This window comes from Artemia sp. Qi Xiang Cuo, chromosome 19 (assembly GCF_049724085.1).
Source record: "Artemia sp. Qi Xiang Cuo chromosome 19, ASM4972408v1, whole genome shotgun sequence".
Classification (NCBI taxonomy): Eukaryota; Metazoa; Arthropoda; class Branchiopoda; order Anostraca; family Artemiidae; genus Artemia; species Artemia sp. Qi Xiang Cuo.
This window is the reverse complement of record NC_142812.1, coordinates 22,073,655-22,091,848: the sequence shown is the minus strand read 5'-3', so window position 1 is coordinate 22,091,848 and position 18,194 is coordinate 22,073,655. Positions and strand designations below refer to the sequence as shown.

The 18,194-nt window shown below is 34.9% G+C and overlaps 1 protein-coding gene across 10 annotated transcripts in view; it reads right to left on the bottom strand.

Moving 5' to 3' along the window:
• Positions 1–3,743: 3,743 nt before the first annotated feature.
• The window catches only part of LOC148940604 (methionine adenosyltransferase 2 subunit beta-like), a 297,990-nt gene continuing 283,539 nt past the window's right edge, over positions 3,744–18,194 (bottom strand). For all 10 annotated transcript variants that reach the window (XM_089105448.1, XM_089105447.1, XM_089105446.1 and 7 more), the window contains 3 exons: positions 13,101–13,291; positions 10,552–10,630; positions 3,744–4,029 (listed from right to left, as the gene is read on the bottom strand). In XM_089105448.1, the coding sequence (XP_088961574.1) occupies positions 3,848–4,029; positions 10,552–10,630; positions 13,101–13,291 (452 nt within the window). In that variant the 3' untranslated portion in view covers positions 3,744–3,847. The remainder of the gene's footprint in view (positions 4,030–10,551; positions 10,631–13,100; positions 13,292–18,194) is intronic.

Below are 18,194 nucleotides of genomic sequence, written 5' to 3'. Positions count from 1 at the left end.
ATCTGTTAAGATTTTCTTTTTTTTCTGAAAATTGTTGCTTTCTTTTTTCTGTTCTCTTGTAAAATTAAAAAAATATAAGTTAGGTTACCTCATCTGGATGGATATCATTACTTTGTTATATTTTTTTTTAATCTTAATTTGTCACACAGACGCTATGTTCATCACATAGTGACAAAATACTAATTCATTTCTTAGAACTCTATTTTGTAGTAAAAGATTACTAGATCTATTTTTTTAAATCTGCCCTCTGTTTAAAAATTTTCTTGGAAAATCTCTAAGCAATAGCAAAGATTTACTCCTTTATCATTTATAGAAAATTTCAGATGACGACAAAATTTCATTTGAATTTTTGAGCAACTTGGCGTGAAAGTGAGTTCGAATTCCTCAAAGTAATTGCAATAGACACATATATCTTTTGAAACATTTTTATTATTCGCAGGTGACTTTCTGGCTGAAATACAGGATTCCGAAAAAGACAGCTTCAGCTTTTTTTAATATTTTGAATCAGACATACGTTTTTTTCACCCTTTTCCACCACCCTTCATTTCTTTCTTTTTAACATAAAACGTGAAAACTCCGCGCTTTCTCCCTCCAAAAGATACTGGAAATTTCAGCTCCATCCTCGCTTGTAATTCCCCTAGTACCAATGATTTAGGAATTTGATATCATAATATCAAATACCATTGATATCAATATCATGATATCATTTGATATCATGCAGTTTTTTCAATGTACCTCTGCCCCTCTTGGTCCTTCAAGACCCCATGAAAACTCTCAATCCCTATACCCTTTCCTAAAATGACACATAAAAAGATAATTTCTTAAACCACATTGGCCTGACATCACATAAAGAAAGAAAAACGAGCAAAAATGGGTTTTTTATAGGCAAATTTACTAAACTGAAAAAAAAACGCTAATATTTCGAGAGGACAAACTCCTCTCTTCTTCAGCGCGAAATGAAACTATGTAACAATAAAAGCCAAAAATTAAAAGAATTAAAACCAACTACCTAACAACCCTAAAAGCGAGTTATTCGCCAATATCCACGATTTGCACAAAATCCAAAAAAACATGAACTGCCATCGACGGATACTAGCGAGCAAGCGTGTTTTTTTGGATTTTGTGCAAATCGCGGATATTGGCGAATAACTCGCTTTTATGGTTGTTAGGTAGTTGGTTTTAATTCTTTTAATTTTTGGCTTTTATTGATACATCGTGTCGTTTCGCGCTGAAGAAGAGAGGCGTTTGTCCTCTCGAAATATTCGCGTTTTTTTTTCAGTTTAGTCATTTGGCCTATAAAAAACCCATTTTTGCTCGTTTTTCTTTCTTTATGTGACACATAAAATATTTTGATAGCCAAGTACACAAGTTTTTGTTTTTTTTACACCACTTGGGTACCGGGTAGAGATAATACTAAAACAGAAATCCCGAAATTTTGATCCGATGTCTTGGGGAATGTAGAGGGGGGGGGGGCAAAAAGGCATGAAGGCTCGCTGCCCTCCAATCCCTGTTGACTCTTAAAAGGGCTCCAGAACTTTCGATTTACAGTCCCAACAGCCCATCCACGTTCCAAGGAAATTATACACATGGTATTTTGATAAACTGGATGCATAAAGTGTTTGTTGATTTAGCTCCGTCCTTTCCTCCAAGTCATAATTCAACTTCCACTTGGCCGTGCCTCAAAATTCCTTAAAAATTCGATTTACTACCCTAAGCAGTTCTTAAGATATTGCAGACATACTATTTTGACAACTGTGCAGAACATTCATTAATTAGTGATGAAAATTTAAGAAAATTCAAAACAAATAAAACATACAGCTCAGAAGTAAAGTTCGTGCAAGCAAATTATTTAAACTTTGCACTTTAACGAAGGAGATGAAAAGGAGAGCACTTGAGCAACAAATAGAGGAAGAAACACTTGATACGCTGCAAATAGTAAAGTGAAAAAAAAAATTAAGTAAATATTACAAATTCAGTTTCTGATGAGACGATACGCAATGACAACGAAGGGTGGAAAGGGATTTGAAATATTCTATTGAATCTAACATGTGATTCCAAGCGAAAACACTTTGGCTGGGATAAGCTTTGATCAGACTCCACATTCTTTTGGAGGGTCAAAATTTAGAGCTGTGGAATGGTGCCGACGATTTGAGTGACAGAGAAAACACCGACTGGTGAACTGAGACAAAATAAGTTGGGATAGAGGCTACTAGGGGCTGAATCTGCAGGTCAAAAATTACTCAATTGAATTATTTGCGAGAGGCTGTCCTGAACTGTGTCAGAATCCGAATTTGTAGATGGATATAGCCAGGGTGGATTTAGATGAAAGCAGCTTCTAGGGGTCGACTATGGACGATCTTAAGCGGCTTCAGACGAGACAAAGTGTTTTCCAAAAATAGAAGAAGAGTACTAGAGGTAAGAAACGGTAAAGCGTTGTAAAGCATGTTCTTAATTCTGTCAATTCACTCACTGCTTAACTGTGCCTTATGGCTTGACCGTGCCTTAACCTTAAATTATGATAACTAAACCATAATTTACACAAGAGCTTAAAGCACACAAATTTTGTGTGTTTGTGGTACTTTTGTCTGCATTGGAGATACAAACTGTTAAGTGCTTTCCCCCTCATTGACAAAAGCGTATTTTTTCTTATCCTAGTATGTTTTATTGGGGCATGTTTTATCTTGGGTACACCCATCCTCCTCCTTCCCTTCGTCAACAGTATCAAAAAATGTAACTCCATCACCTAAACTGTTCCCAAGCTGTTGTAAACAGGTTACACTGAGGACCTGGGTAGGCATAGAGGATTTGATTGACTTCCTATCCCCACAGAAGTTAAAATCAACTTGTTCGTCTTCCCTCCCATTATTCCCATTATTTCAAAAAATTGAAAATGTCCAAAAGAGAGCTCTAAGAATTATTTTTAAAGAGTGGCAAGATACCATATTTGCATTTGTTAAATATTTCAAAACTAGAGACCCTCGAGAGACGAAGAAATAATTTGTGCCTCCGTTTTGGTAAGTTGGTAAGTTATCCCCACCTTATCTCCCATTCTTTGTACTACCTTCCGGTATAAGAAATCTTTTATCCCTTTTTTTACTGATATAATAAATTGTTGTTAATTTGTACATAAATTTTATCTTATCGCTTACATGATAAAAGAAGCAGCTCGTTTTTCTTTTTACTCTTTTTTTGTTCCCTATCCCCTTTTTATGTTGTTTTTCAAACGTTTATTAATGTATATATTATTTATTTTTTCCGTTTTTATCTTTTTAACTAGTTCTCATTTTGCAGATTTTAATATAAGGGACAGAGGAATAATAGAGCATTCCGATATTTATTTATTTTTATTTTTTTGTATTATTTGTCACTTTTTTCGTTGTGGTGCTTTTGCTAGGATTTTCTTGTTTGTTTGTTTTTTTATGGACTTCGACATTCGAATTCGGCCTTTCGGGGTTTGTGATAGTAATTTCTCGAAATAAATATCTATATCTATATCTATTCTCTGAAAGTTTCAACTCGATCCCTTTAACCGTTCCTGAGATTTCTGAAATGTTTAGAAAATCAAGGGTCTTTGGATTTACTCACATTTATCGTGCCCTTGGAATCAAAAATACTCGCTTTTCAAAATGGGTAACTTTCGTGATTTAGATCCCTTGCCCTAGAGAATGTTCGGAGTCATGTCGTTCCTTAAGTCACAGAAAAACCAATTGACAGCAAAAAAAGGAGGTAAACCGTTAACAAAATAAATTTATCTGGTTTTTATTAATTACAAAAATAAATCAGATTAATGAAGAAAAGAAAAAATTATAGTTTAAAATAAAATGGAAATAGATTGTAATACAAGTCTCTAGACGAATTTTCTCAAAGCACACATGATTCCATCTGAAAATGGGGTATGTTTCCCAATGCCAAGAGCATCAATCCTAGCTGCTGATAATTGGCAGTTCTTAGGCCTAAGTGGCCCAATGGACAATTTAGTTTCATCTCTGTTTGGTGAAATATGACAAGCAGTCAATCCAAGGACTTTAGCTATAAAGAAATTAGATATAAAATGAGAAAAAAAAATTTTAAGTAGAGAGAGAGAGAGGAGGAAATGAGAAGGAGAGAAAAGAGGATAGAGATGATCTATAACCAATCCGATGTCAAATTGATTTTTAATTATCTCCATTTAAAATTCACAAACATTGTCATCAATCAATACCCTACTGCCATACTCAAACTAGTATTATTGACTCTTTTCTAGTTTGCCAAACTTAATCCAGTACACCTAGTAAAAAGCATAAATGTAGACAAAGGCGGATCTTACGAATCCATAACTGCGCTTAGAAATTGTAACAGACCAGTTCCTATTTTTCCCTATTCTGTTCTACCTGCAGCTTCTGATACGCACCTATTTACAAGTATTTTGTACATAAGAAGACCATAAAAGGAAGGCCAAAAAGAAAACCAAAAAAGGCCATAACTTTATTATGAAAAAAACAGGGCCTGGTTAGCCTATATATTTCCTAGATCCCATCACCCCTAGTTATTGGCAGAGATTACAAGATATTTGATACCAAACTGCACAATGTGGACACGCATAGAGGTATGCTAAACTAAACTGGGATAACTTAATCGACTACTTTAATTTAAACTGAAAACCATGTTTTTAGGTTTTTATAACAGGTGCATTACAGTATCTTATTCCAGAGATTCCTCATCGGCCTCAAGAGAAACTACAGTCACATTATATCAACAAAGGAAAGAAAATCTAAACAATGTTTCGATCCTGGGAAGCCGATTTTTTTATGTACGGTTATGTATTTACGTATTATTTACGTTTGCAGTTCACTGCTCCATACAACTACATTCGCCAAATGTTATTCACGTCTGCAGAGTTAACATTGTATGTGAGGTGTTGTAAGCTAGACCCCGGCGCCACGCCGGCGGATCGACCGAACGCAGCCGACTAGAGGCCCGGTCGAACGCCGCCGAAGTGTCGTCACGTCGCCGGCGCACCGCAGGCACGCCGCCGCCGGCAGAGGCGGCGACGTTCGGTCGACTTTAAATTATTTATACGGCAATTCATTAGTGCGTCAACCGCAAAGTCGGAGCTTTTCCTTCTCGTGTGGTTTAGTATTTCGATTTTCCTGATTAGAAATCAAGGAGAGCTTGCACCATCCCCGAATTTTCGGGTATTTCCCTGAAAATCTATGCGTCACCCCGAAACAAAATTTGGTTCCCCGAAAATCACGCAATCACGGTGCCACCCCTAGTGATTTATCACCAGTGACTTTCCCTGCCAAATATTACTTTGTATACCATAATTCTTCACTGCTCTCTTGTTCATTAATTTTCGTCTCTTTTGTTGCTTTGCATAAAAACCAAACAGATGCAATATACTATTGCAAATACTGCAATACACACAGTTCTTCATATGTTGACAAAAAAAAATATCGTCTTTATGAAATGAGTTTAAATCATTTCGAATGCAGTTTCCCAATCGCTATTTCTTACATCATTCTTAGTCAAGAAATTTATTTTCAAGTTGAATAGAATTATAGAACGCATTCACTACTATACAGCTTCAGCCTTTTGTTGGATTTTGAAATTGACAGCCGACAGATTGTTTCTACAGCTGAATTGTAAGTTTGCAGATTTTTTTTTTGCTGTTTTTAGGTAAGATTTTCTTAATTTTTAATACTAAATTATTGTACACCTGATAGAAAATAAAATCTTCTTTCGGTAAACTTTTTACCCCCCCCCCCAAAAAAAAAAACAACCGTCGATTGAGACAAAATTTAGCAATAGACTAAGCTCTGTACAAGGTTGGGGAATTAAAGATTTAACCAGAAGTTACCCTAAAAATATAGTTCATAAATAAATTGTAAATTATTGCCTATAGGGGAGGGGGATAGGGGGCTATCATTTTTAAATGATAATACCTCATTTTTTTTTACTGAAAGCAGGGATGCTAAAAAGATAATTATTGTTTTCATTTAAAATGGAGACAGAAGAAAATGATATCAAATTCCCTGGGAAACCATTGAAATATTTTGATAGACCCAGGGCCCCCCATTAGGACTTGTTCATTGTCTTGGGTATTTTGCGATTTCTCATAGGCTACTGGCCTTATTTGGCTTTTGTTTGTGCTCCCTTTTAATTCGATTCTTTGGATCTTATGGAATGCCATGGCGAATCTATCACTAAGTTTTCCAATAATTTGAGGTATATCTTAATAATTTCGAAATTTTTGGTGTTTTCTTTTTACCCCTTTACTCATACCCTCAATTTTTTTTTTTTCAATGAAAACTAAGCTTTTTAACGTTATTTTGAGTTTTTGTTTGAACCATATAGTGACCTTGTTAATCATTAAGTAAATTATTTTTCTAATGAAAGCTGAGACGGTATCCTATCAAGGTGGTATCCAGAGGGGGGGGTAGTGAGGTATCATTTTTAAGTGATAATATCTAGAAATTTTTTTTATTGAAATCAGTGATCCAAAAAAGTTAATTTTTTTAACATTTACCGAAGAGACGGCATCCTCACCAGGGGTGATCCAGAGGAGGGGAGGGGGTAATTGAGCTATCATATTTAAATGATAATACCTCGATTTTTTTTTAAAGCAGGGGTGCCAATAAGTTAATTATTTTTTTTTTTTTTAAGCAGAGACGGTATCCTATCAAGATGGTATCCAGAAGGGGGGCATATGCAGTATTTATATATAAGTGATAGTACCTTGATTTTTTTTTATTGAAAGCAGGGATGCAAAAAAGTTGAAAAGTTGACAAAATTAACAATATTTTCGTGAGTTTTACTTGATATGATGGTTTTATCGTCCAAAGGTAAAGGGACATATTCGTCAAATCCGTTTTTTTTTCCTATTGATGAAACGTGTTTACTTTGAAAACATTCATTCATATGTACAAGGCAGATTCACACTAAAACGAATTGGTGTGACGAAAGGGATATCGACATCCCCACCTAACGTTGCGCTCAAGTGCCCAAGTTACATTAAAAGGCCAGGTCATAATAAAAGCTTTCAATTTGGGAGGTTCAAGGAGGAGTCTTTGACAGTCTTATGACCTCAGGGTACTAGGTGTTGCAACGTTCTTACGTATCTACCGTGGTTTAGAAAATTCGATCAGCCCACAAATGATAACCAAAAATATACGCAAATGTAACATTTGAAATATTATAACACTTTTTTCAAAGATTTGAAGAAAAGCAAAAAAGTCTGAATACGCCTAACTACGCTTGAAAGCTATTTTAAAAAGAAACTCTTTGGAGATTTCCATGGAAATGACCATAGCAGAAGCTTTGAGCCTGGGTGGGGATCAAAGAGGAGTCTAAGTATTTTGACCACAGGTGACTTATTGTTGAGACTTTCTTGAATTTGGTAATTCTTGTGAGCATTTGGAAATGAAAGCTTAAACTCAATAACTGATACTAAGTGTCCTAACATTTTGGTTGGATTAAAAGTGACGAACTATGATGAACATTTCAATATCTTCCTGGAGCTACTTCAGTCTGCATATCATTTCATTTAATTACACTTAAAACAGATGAGCTTTTCATTTTCTACATAAGAAATTTTCTACATAATCTGGCACTTCATTTTTCTTCATAGCGAATAAACTATTAAGTGTTTTTTGTGTCATTGGAATTAAAATGTTCTCATGTAAAGTGTTCATAATGTATTTTTCAATTTGATAAATTTAATCCTTTTAGATACAGTTTATAATTTGACTGATATTAGGTATTTATCAGTTTATAATTTGGAATGAATCCCCAAGAGAAAAAATGAATAATATCCAAAAGAGCAGCCAAAAGCGATAAAAAAGCAGCAGTTCAGCCTTAGTCTACATGACATATATTCTATAAAGAAGCCAAAAAAACCTTAAAATTCATTTTTTTAAATTTTAATTAAAAACCATTTTTTAATAAAATAAGTACTATTATTAATCCAAAAGAGCAAAAAAAAAAAAAAACAAAAACAATAAAATTCACCCAGTTAGACTGTTTTAAAGTTGACACAAAAGATATAGGAAAAGGGTATTATTAAAAAATTAATCTTCTAAGTCAAAATTTATATTCAAAGTTTTTAACCACATAACTGACGAATATTGTGATACGGTATTTGAAGTTTTATATGAAGTAATGCTCGATGAAAAAAACTACTAATTTTGATAATTATTTATGTTAAGAATACATAGCTAATAGATAGTTCAACTACCCGTATTATGCAAGGGTTCTGAAACGTCACATCCATTTTGTTTCTACCAGATTTCTACTTCTCTTGATGAATAACGAAGAAGACCAGTTCCCAGACACCGACTTGTGAATTTTCGAACTCGTGAATAGGCTCGAATCTGTTGTAAATTTAAGCTGTGATTTGAGAAAGACTGATGAAAACATTAATGTTTGCGGTCAACATTGACCACGCCGGCGGCGCAACACGGCGTGCTGTTTTTGCCCCGCCGCCGCCGGTCTTCCCTCATCGGCGCGGCGCCAGGGTCTATTGTAAGCACATATAGTAGAAATAAATTTTTTTTGTATTTCAGTAATTATTCTTCGTTTCACCCCTTTTGTGAATATTCTTATTTATAAAACTTAAAATATTATTGTTAACTGCTAAACACGAACAAACTAGTCTCATCTAAATTCGTCAAACTGCTCTACACAAATTAATACGAAACACTAAAATTATTGCGCACAGCGGGCACGAAGTCTCAAAAATCTTGGCGCAGTCAAAGGGTTAAACAACAAAATACAAAAAAAGAATAACAACAAGAGAAAGAAAATACATAACAAATACTACAGATTTTGATCAACAACTCTTTCCCTAGAGACCTCGATGAGGTCTGTCGTAAAGTCAATTCTCATTACAATTCCATTTTTTATTTTTAATTATCCATAGCTTTACTAACCTTAATTAATGATAATTAACCACTTGAATACACAGAAAAAAATACTCATTTATATTTTGGCCATCTACATTATATAATAGAGATCCTTTGCCCATTCATGTTAAAACAAAGTCATATAACTTGAAACACAAACTCAGATAATTTCTTAATATATGAAATATCTTTGGGCACATCTAACCACCATTTAGGTCCAAACACACCTAAGAAAAGCTGGATCGCATCGACAGAGCAGAAGGGGTTCGGGTATTCTGAGCTTGCCTAGTTGAATTGTTATGGACCTGGTCTCCTAGCTGAAACATAATATTAAAGCAAGTTCCTAGATTGCTATTCATAATCTGATGCATTACTTTTACTATAAAAGAATAAATCATGCACTGGTACCACTCTAACTTTTTCATACATTTTTCTAACTGAAACACAGCTACGGACATAACTTGAAATTCCACATCGCTGAAGGTTATGAAACATTAATCATGATAATCATTTACACCGGAAACTTTAGGTCGACATAGCTAATCCCAAGGGAAATGCTGACAACGCATAGTCTATATCTGATTCGACCTATGATGGTCGTGTTAAACTTCTAATATTGGACGTATTAGATGGTTGATTATATGTATGTTTACGAATTGACGCAAATTTATGCTTCTTTGTTGTGAAAATGATACACCTAATTGTTGACAAGCTCTCCAAATAAATACAACTAACCTACGACCTAGTCTATGACCTAGACCTAGTAAATACAACTAACCTAGCCTATGAAGTCACACGGAAACCTGGAGAACCCTAGCCCACTAGAAAGAACTTACGGTAGCTCTAATCTGAAAAGTGTATAAGAGAGGTTTTTTTGGCCCTTTCCTCCCCGGAAACCTTGAAATTTTCCTCTTCCACGTACTTTCTTCATGACTCAAATTTTGCGTCTTTCTAGGATAAAAAGTTAAGCTAAGTCCAGACTTATTAAGCCTTTTTATTTATTTTCGTATCTTTTGAGAAAATATGACAATTTAAGAATAAATCAGTCAACCAAATTATAGCACTAAGTTACTACTGTAAACTGACATAAATGAACAAGTTTTATTTCGTTTGTTTTCCTAGACATACTAAATAATTTCACATGGAAAAAGAATCTCCAATTTTCGGTGGTGTCAGTTCAAGAAAATTTAGAAGAGGGCTTCGAAATCAGGGGGAAGGAAAAAAGAAGAAAAAAATCTTCACTTATTCCATTTTTTTTTCAATCCTTTCCAAGTTTTTATTCTTGCTACAACAGAACATTTTCATTGCTGATTAATTTTTCATAAAATAACTTAGTGTGTAATGAACCAACTTAGGCTTAAAAACGCAGCATTTTGAATAAAATAAAAACGTTCCTAACGATTTCTCTCATTAATAAAAAAAATCGAAGTCTGATCCTTTAACACACTAATCATACGTAAGAAAATGAGTTTTTTGAAAACATTAAAGGTGTTTTTATGCTTAAAACATATTTTTATTAGAAACAAGATATATAAATTTCCTATGGCAAGTTCCTTGAACAAAGCTTAGCCGTGAATTTCCCCTTACATTACCCCAAGCAAAGATTATTTCTAAGCTTATTTGTCAATTCAACTTAAAGATTAGGGAGAATAAATGATTGGGAGCTTACCAATGACTTTGACCATTTGAAACTTGGTCAAGGCTTCTTTTCCAGACCAGTGATAAATACCGTGAATGCGCCGCGTGTCCTGTATAATATTAATTTATTAGAACTCCATAGCCAATAAGGTATATACTTAATCACACTGATCAAGAATTTTTTTATATTAGATCTATTCAATCCGTTTTTGCAAATTACCTATAGTAGCAAACAAAAAAAAGAAATAGATAAATACAAATACAGGAAATACATTTAATAAACACCGAAAATTTCAACAAATAGCCTGAAGCCCCCTAAAAAAGGCGTCGGAACAAAACAAAAGAGAACACGATTCGAATTACCATTGCAAAGGAAAATAATTTTTTTTGCATGGTTATCACTGACATATCCTCTTGTTCTTTCATTCTCCACTGCTAGTGGGGCACTGTAAAATCATACAGAGCTGTTTAAGGGTTCATTACTCAAGAATTAAAGGAACTCCACACTTTTACGACAGTCATATTCCCATGGCAACTATTTATAACACTTAAGAAACGTCAATAAAGGCAACACGGAATCCCATGAAGGAGTTTTTTTTTTTTTTTTTAAATAATTAAATTAAAAAACAAACAAATTTTTTCAACTGAAAGTAAGGAGCAACATTAAAACTTAAAACGAACAGAAATTTTTACGTGTATGAAGGGGATAGCCCCCCCCCCTCACCACCTCGCTTTTTACGCTAAAGTTTTTTAGTAATTTTAAAAAAGCTTCCTATTGTTCTAATTACACGACCCTTGTGTTTCAGGAGTCGTTCTTAAAGACTTTGGACAAAATTTAAACTTTAGCGTAAACAGCAAGGTGTTGAAGAGGGGGCAATCCCCTTCATACAAGTAATAATTCCTGTTCGTTTTAAGTTTTAATCTCCTTACTTTCAGTTGAAAAAATTTGGTTTTTTTTTATTTAATCTCTGATCGTTTTTAAGTAGTGCCAGGAAATCTGGCCCCAACTCCACGGAGATATCCCCCTACCCACGGTTATCCTCAATTCAATTCTGGTTAAAATTTACCCCAGACAATTACCCTTAACAACTCCACGCGTAAAATTGAGACGAAAAAGAGAAAGCAAGACACTTAAAAAGAATTTTGTATTAGCATTCTGGCAAATTACCCCACGGTCTAGTTTTCCCTGACAAGTTCACCCCCTGGACACTTCCCTCCCCATAGAAAATTCCCCACAGGAAAAACCCCCAGCAACCCCCCCCCCCCTCCTCGAAAATGTATACATACTTCAGAATAACAAAAATTATGTGTAAAAAAATGGGCAAATTTTATGTCTTAAAGACCTTTCCCCGGGGCTGTGGGGAGGTGGGCATGCTATATACAAAGGCAAAGTTATTGGGCCTGTTAACTATGATTAGCAAAATGGCTATTTCAAAAATTTTGATCAGACGACTTTGGGGACAAAGGGGGCGGGGGGGAGACCAGGGTGCCCTCCAATCTGTTTGGTCACTAAAAAATGGCACGAGAAAATTTAATTTCCGTCCCAATAAGCCCTCTCCCGATATTGTAGGATCCCTGGGTCGATACGATAACCCCGAAAAAAAAACATGGATCCGTGATCTTTCCTCAGGCAAAAAATACAAAATTCCACATTTTTGCAGATGAACTTGAATTGATTAAATTTTTGAATTAAAATCAAGTATTTTCTACGCATCAAGACATGACTAATTGTAGAAAAAGCCAACACAGACAGTTCGAGTGATTTAGAGGCAAATCTGGATAAGCCTTTTTTAGGATTGCATAAAAACGACGTCATTTCAATTGTTGATAGATAAGTCTATCTATAGATTTATATATAAGGACCGAAGGAATGAGATAGGAAAGTAAAGAGAGATGAGGTCGAGAGAGAGAGTGAGAGAGAGAGAGAAAGAGAGCGAGAGAATGTGAGAGAGAGAGAGTAAGTGAGAGCGAGAGAGTGAGAGGGAGAGAGAGAGAACGGGGGGGAGAGAGAGAGAGAGAGACCCCCTGGGCTGTCTGAAATACATCTGAATAATAAAACACAATAATATGACCTTATAAAACGACAAAGAAGGCTGACTTATCAGAAAGAGAAACTGAATCAAATAATAATATATTAGCCAAAGTCAGAATGCCTAAGATATTGGCAAAGTCAGAATAAACTGCCATTCATTTTTTAAACTTAATTTATAATTTATAACAATTACGTCTAATTTTAATACAATTTTATTCATTTCGCTGCATTGAAATCAAAAAAAAAAAAATAGGATTCTAGGTTTTCAAATACCTAATCCAGGCAACACTATGGAAAAAGGCACCACCAAAAACTCTGGCAAACGTGTTTCAATCTGGTCGTCGCAAGACCTTTCTCATCTTGAGGACTACAAATTCTAAAGCATAGCCAAGAAAATAGCCAAGACACAGCTTTTAGGTGTTAAGGTAAGGTGTAACGGTAGGCCTTAAGGTAACCTTTAAGGTAAGCCTCAGACGGCTTTGTACTGTGATGACTTTTTATTTAGCAGTACAAGTCAAATTCAAAATTTAAATTCAAAAATGTCTTACATTTAGTTTCAGCTTCAACAATTGATGCAAAATATATGCTATATCTTCAGTATGAGATGGATACCTAATCTCAATATCGGATACAAGCTGAGGCTTTTCTTCTCTAGCCACTTTCAGCAAAACTGTGATAGCAGATTCTTCTATGGAAGTCACTGGACCATACAAAACTGGTACTCTAAGCACGATATTAGCTTGAAGATAAAATAAATTCAAAATAAAAAAAAGTCAATATTATTAAGCTTACGAACTGTCTAATGTTGCTTGCGCTAAAAATGAAAAAGAAACCGCGCTTGAACGCTGTAGTCTAAAAAAGAAACTTAGCCAAGGAAATTTATTCAATAAAACTAACAACCATTTAGCGTAAAGGGAGGGAGGGTTCAAGCAATGAGGGGCAGTCCACCCTCATATACAGGATATTTTACCAGTTTTTTGTCAGTTTTGAGCATATAGTTGATATTAAACCTTTTTTTATTTCATTTCCAAGATTTTTGTTTTACTATTAGATATGCGGTTCAGCCAGAATGTGACTGTTATTTTTTTAAATATATATCGTATTTTATCGTAATGCCTACACGTATTTAATCTAAATGTCACTTTTTACTTAAATTAAAAAAAATTTACTTAACTTTCGTCAAATAACCTTCCTGCAGTTAGTTCTTCTGTACTCTTTCAGATCTAAAATCAGTAATGAAACTTACGCACTCCAATGCCTGAATTTGGATTAGATATTCTGGAGTGAAAACCAAGAATTTTTATAGAGAAATTGAAAACGTAAAAAAATCACGTTTTAAACAAAAGGAACAGAAATTGCTCCATATATTAGAAGGACTACCAGCCCCTCAACCTCCCGCATCCCTCACTCTTTCTGCTAAAGTAACTCCTTAACTAAAAGCATTTATAATTCAAAAAAATATAACCATTTGATGATTATGTTTTACTAACCAATTGCCTTTCAAGAAACTGGAACAAAAAAGATGAACGAGCGGCAATCCACCTCATAATACAGGATCATTTCTGCTCTTTTTAATTTGAATGTCACTCTTTACTTAAAGTTCAAAAAATACTTAAATTCCAGTTTCCGCTCGTTTTTAACATCATGTTGAGGATCTTTACGAAATTTCCCTCCAGAATCAAAGTTTCTAAATTAGTTCTCCTTTCAAAATGTATACTGACATTCTATTTTCTATCATGTCTTTCCGAGACCACAGGCCAAAAATACAAGGAACATAAACCCCAACTACTTCCAACTCATAAAAAGAGAACTAGACTCACAGTTTCCGTTTCAAAGAGCCTTCTTCCAATATGCTAAGACCATCAGTTCAGTTTTATGTAGCCCGTGTGATATTCTTTTTATAGGGATTGACCGTCAATTACGCATTAAACATCTGATCTCAGAATTTAATTCAAAATACAACAATATAGTCGTGTTTCTCTTAAATTCTATTTATTAAAATTAAGGCCTACGATACCAAATTTTCGCAAAGATGGGAAAGTCCTTAGAATCCTGCAACTGTTTGGATCATCAGAATGTACTATCCAAATTCCAACTTTTTAGATTTTCCAAACTTTTTATTACATTTTACTGATAATTTTTTTATTTGAAATCAGTCATTCGCGCAAGTTGGGTCTGCTCCCAAAAACTGTTTTGACAAAATTTGAAATACTCTTGATCAAAATAAGCTTTACCAAAATTTAACAAATAATATGAAACAAGCCAAAAGAGAAAAAAAAAACTATTGAGAATTTAAAACAGTTTAAAAAAAATAAATTTTTTAGAATGTATAAAGAAATTTTAACCGATTAATAAAAGCGAAGGTGGGAAAAAACAAGGAAAATAGTATAATAACAAGGAAGAGGGGCATTACTGGTATGGCTTATTATTTTTATCTGTGAAGTACACGAGGAATTTTTTGAGGAATTTCGTAAAAGACAGCTTCTTCTTCAGTCTTTTCATAGGCAACGTGGATATCATCTAACGGCCTTCCTTTCAGCCCTTAATCTAGAAGTCTTCAGCTAATCTGATTGGCTATGAGGCAATAAATTATCGGGGTATAGAAGTCTTTATCGTCTTTGAGGCAAAGTTTTGTGGCAACTACGGTAGTAGTTGTACATCTAGTTGAATCTTAAGATTTTCGATTTTTTACCGTGCTTCTTAGACGGTTGGGTCAGGCTGGGTACATTCGAAATGTATGCTAAATACTTTCAAATGCTTGGCGACAGAATATGCAAATGGGGTTATCTGCCTGTCTCTAATTAAACTGACCAGTCTTTAGAATTAGGGTTGGGACCTTTATTCGGAAGTATAATAACGTCCTTTCCCTTTCTTTGAATGGGGATGTTGAAGGTTGACATTGTTTAAGAGGATTTCAGCTTCTCAGTAGATCCCGAATAGTAGCAGGACAGTTGTCACGAGGGGGTGGTTCGCCCAGTGCTTTAGCTTATCCACATCTTCATGTTCTCTAGTACTAACTTGCCTTGATTTGGGCTGGAATTTTGTCTTTAAGTTCTTTTGCATACAAATTTGCAGCTACACAAATAGAATATTATAAATTAGTGCAAAGAGTATGGGTAGCTTATAAAATTACAAACTGGCACTAGTCTCGACAAAAACCATCTAGCATCTGGCATTTCTTGGAATTTTTTCAGTATACAATAACAAAGCAAAATTGGAATATTTAGTCTAACTGGCAAAGTCACTGTAACAATAAGTATGTGATAACAGTTTCTCAGAAAAACACAATCAAGAATCCTGAAAAAAATGTAAATGGCACTGGTAATTCTTTTTTACTGACACTAGCACCAGTTTCCATTCTGACAAGTTACCCATGCTCTTTGAATTAGTGAATGAATTTTGCATAATGAATGGTAAAATAAGGGGGATGGAAAAAAGGGGAGGAGATTCACTTATTTTCGTCGTGTGAGAGTAGAACATATGCCCAAGATCTCTTTCCAATAATCCTCTCGTTTAGTTGTAATAACACCAATGCGAGTGTTCATTGGCATCCTTAGAAACTTCCCCGATGGAGGAGAGGTAATCCTGCAAACAGTTTTCGAGGGAGGAGAAAATATTCTTTTTGTCATAAAAATGCTATGACAAATACTATTGACATTGAAGAAAATATTCTTTTTGTCATAAAAATGCTATATATTTTTTTAATATTGTGAAAGTTTGCACCTTTGAAAATTCTGGGTTTTTTAAGGCAGGACGGGGGGGGGGGGGATGGAAGGCGAAAATACTGAGTGTGAACACTCCCTCCTTCAATCCTCTATGGCGGGCTATGAGTCGCGTATTTTTAACAATATAAATATTTTTCTATTATTTTTTATTGCTATAATGATGTGAACGATAAAAAAAAACTTTATTAAAGTTATATTAGTGATTTATTAAAGTTATATAAAGTGATTTACTTACAAACTATTCTTTAAAAGACATAATTCAAAACAACCGTCAAGGCAAGGCAACAAACACCTGATAAAAGATGGCTGCAACTCTCTGAATATCAATTAAACTGAGTTGCTGATTCCCTACTGAGTTGGATTTTTCTCCAGATGTTACAAATAGAGAGTTATCTGTTCGTGATATACTTCACTCCATAAATACACGGAATTAACTTACTTCCACTTCAATAGAAAAAGATCAATCTTGGTTCTACTCTCCACTGAAAAAAACCCTTTCTTCTGCTCTCCCTCCCTCGATTAAATGTCAATTCTAGGGCATCCAAAGAAAAAAAGTATTAATAAAGTAGCAGATAACACAAATTATGTTTTACAGTGCGAAAGTGTAGCAACGTCGAAGATAGTGCTGATAGATAGTCCTGCAACCTCTAATTCAAAAATAGAATGTAATAGTAAAAGGTAAGTTAAAGATAGGGAATCTCAGCAAAATATACAATGACACAAATATGCACTCTCTCTCACAATACCTTATTACTAACAAAAACTAAAAAAGAATTATTACACCGTAAAATCTAAATGAATCTAAATAATTCAATTAACTACAGAGTTGTAATGTCTTCTAGAAGATCAGAGGCAACACTATAGCGTTACCCATAGTAAAGGCCATACGGCTCCAAAGTTTTTTTTCCAGAGGCACTTCATATGGAAGGGGTCGTCGTATAAGCTTCGGAGGGGGCTCGTGCGATTGGATATAGGAAGTTCTAGTACCCTTTTTAAGAGTCAAAAGTGATCCGAGGGCAGTGACCCTCCCATTTGACTGGAAATTGAAAGTTCTAGTTCACTTTTTAAGAGTCAAAAGTGATCGGAGGGCAGTTAGCCTCCTCCCCCACGCTCTTTTCCCCCAAATTCATCCGATACAAATTTTGAGATAGTCATTTTTTTTTAAATAGTTCAAACATCAGATAACAAAAACTCCAGGGTTGACAAAACCCCCAGAGCCCAGGGGCAAGTGTTTTAAGTTATGCCCTGGAGGTGTATAAGGTTTTTATGTAAGGGGTGGTCGTATAAACTTCGAAGGTGGCTTATTTGATTGGAAATTGAAAGTTCTAGTTACCTATTTACGAGTCAAAAGTTAACGGAGGGCATCTACCCCCCTCCCCTGACACAAACACTATCTTTTCCTCAAATTCATCCAATAGACATTTTGAGATTGTCAGCTTCTTTGAAATAGTTCAACGATGAAATAACAAAAACGTCGTTGTCAATATACCCCCCCCCAGAGCCAGGGGAAGGGTTGTAATTTATGCCGCGGGGACATATAAGATTTTTATGGAACAGGTGGTCGTATAAACTTTTGAGGGTAATTCACCTTTTAAGGGTCAAAAGTGTTCCGATAGCGACTAGCTCCCCTCCCTCTCAACCTTCTTTTCCCCAAATGCGCACAATCAAAATTTTTATATTGCCATTTTGTTCAAAATAGACCAAAAATAATATAACAAAAACCCCAGGGATAAAACAGCTCCCCCCCCAAAAAAAAGTGGGGCAAATGTTGTAAAATGTGCCCTGGGGACATATAAGGTTTTTATGGATGGGATGGTAGTGTAAACTACGGAGGTGGCTCACTTGATTGTAAACTAGAATTTCCAGTGCCCTTTTCAAGAGTCAAAAGTAATCGGAAGGCAACTAGCCCTCCCCCCC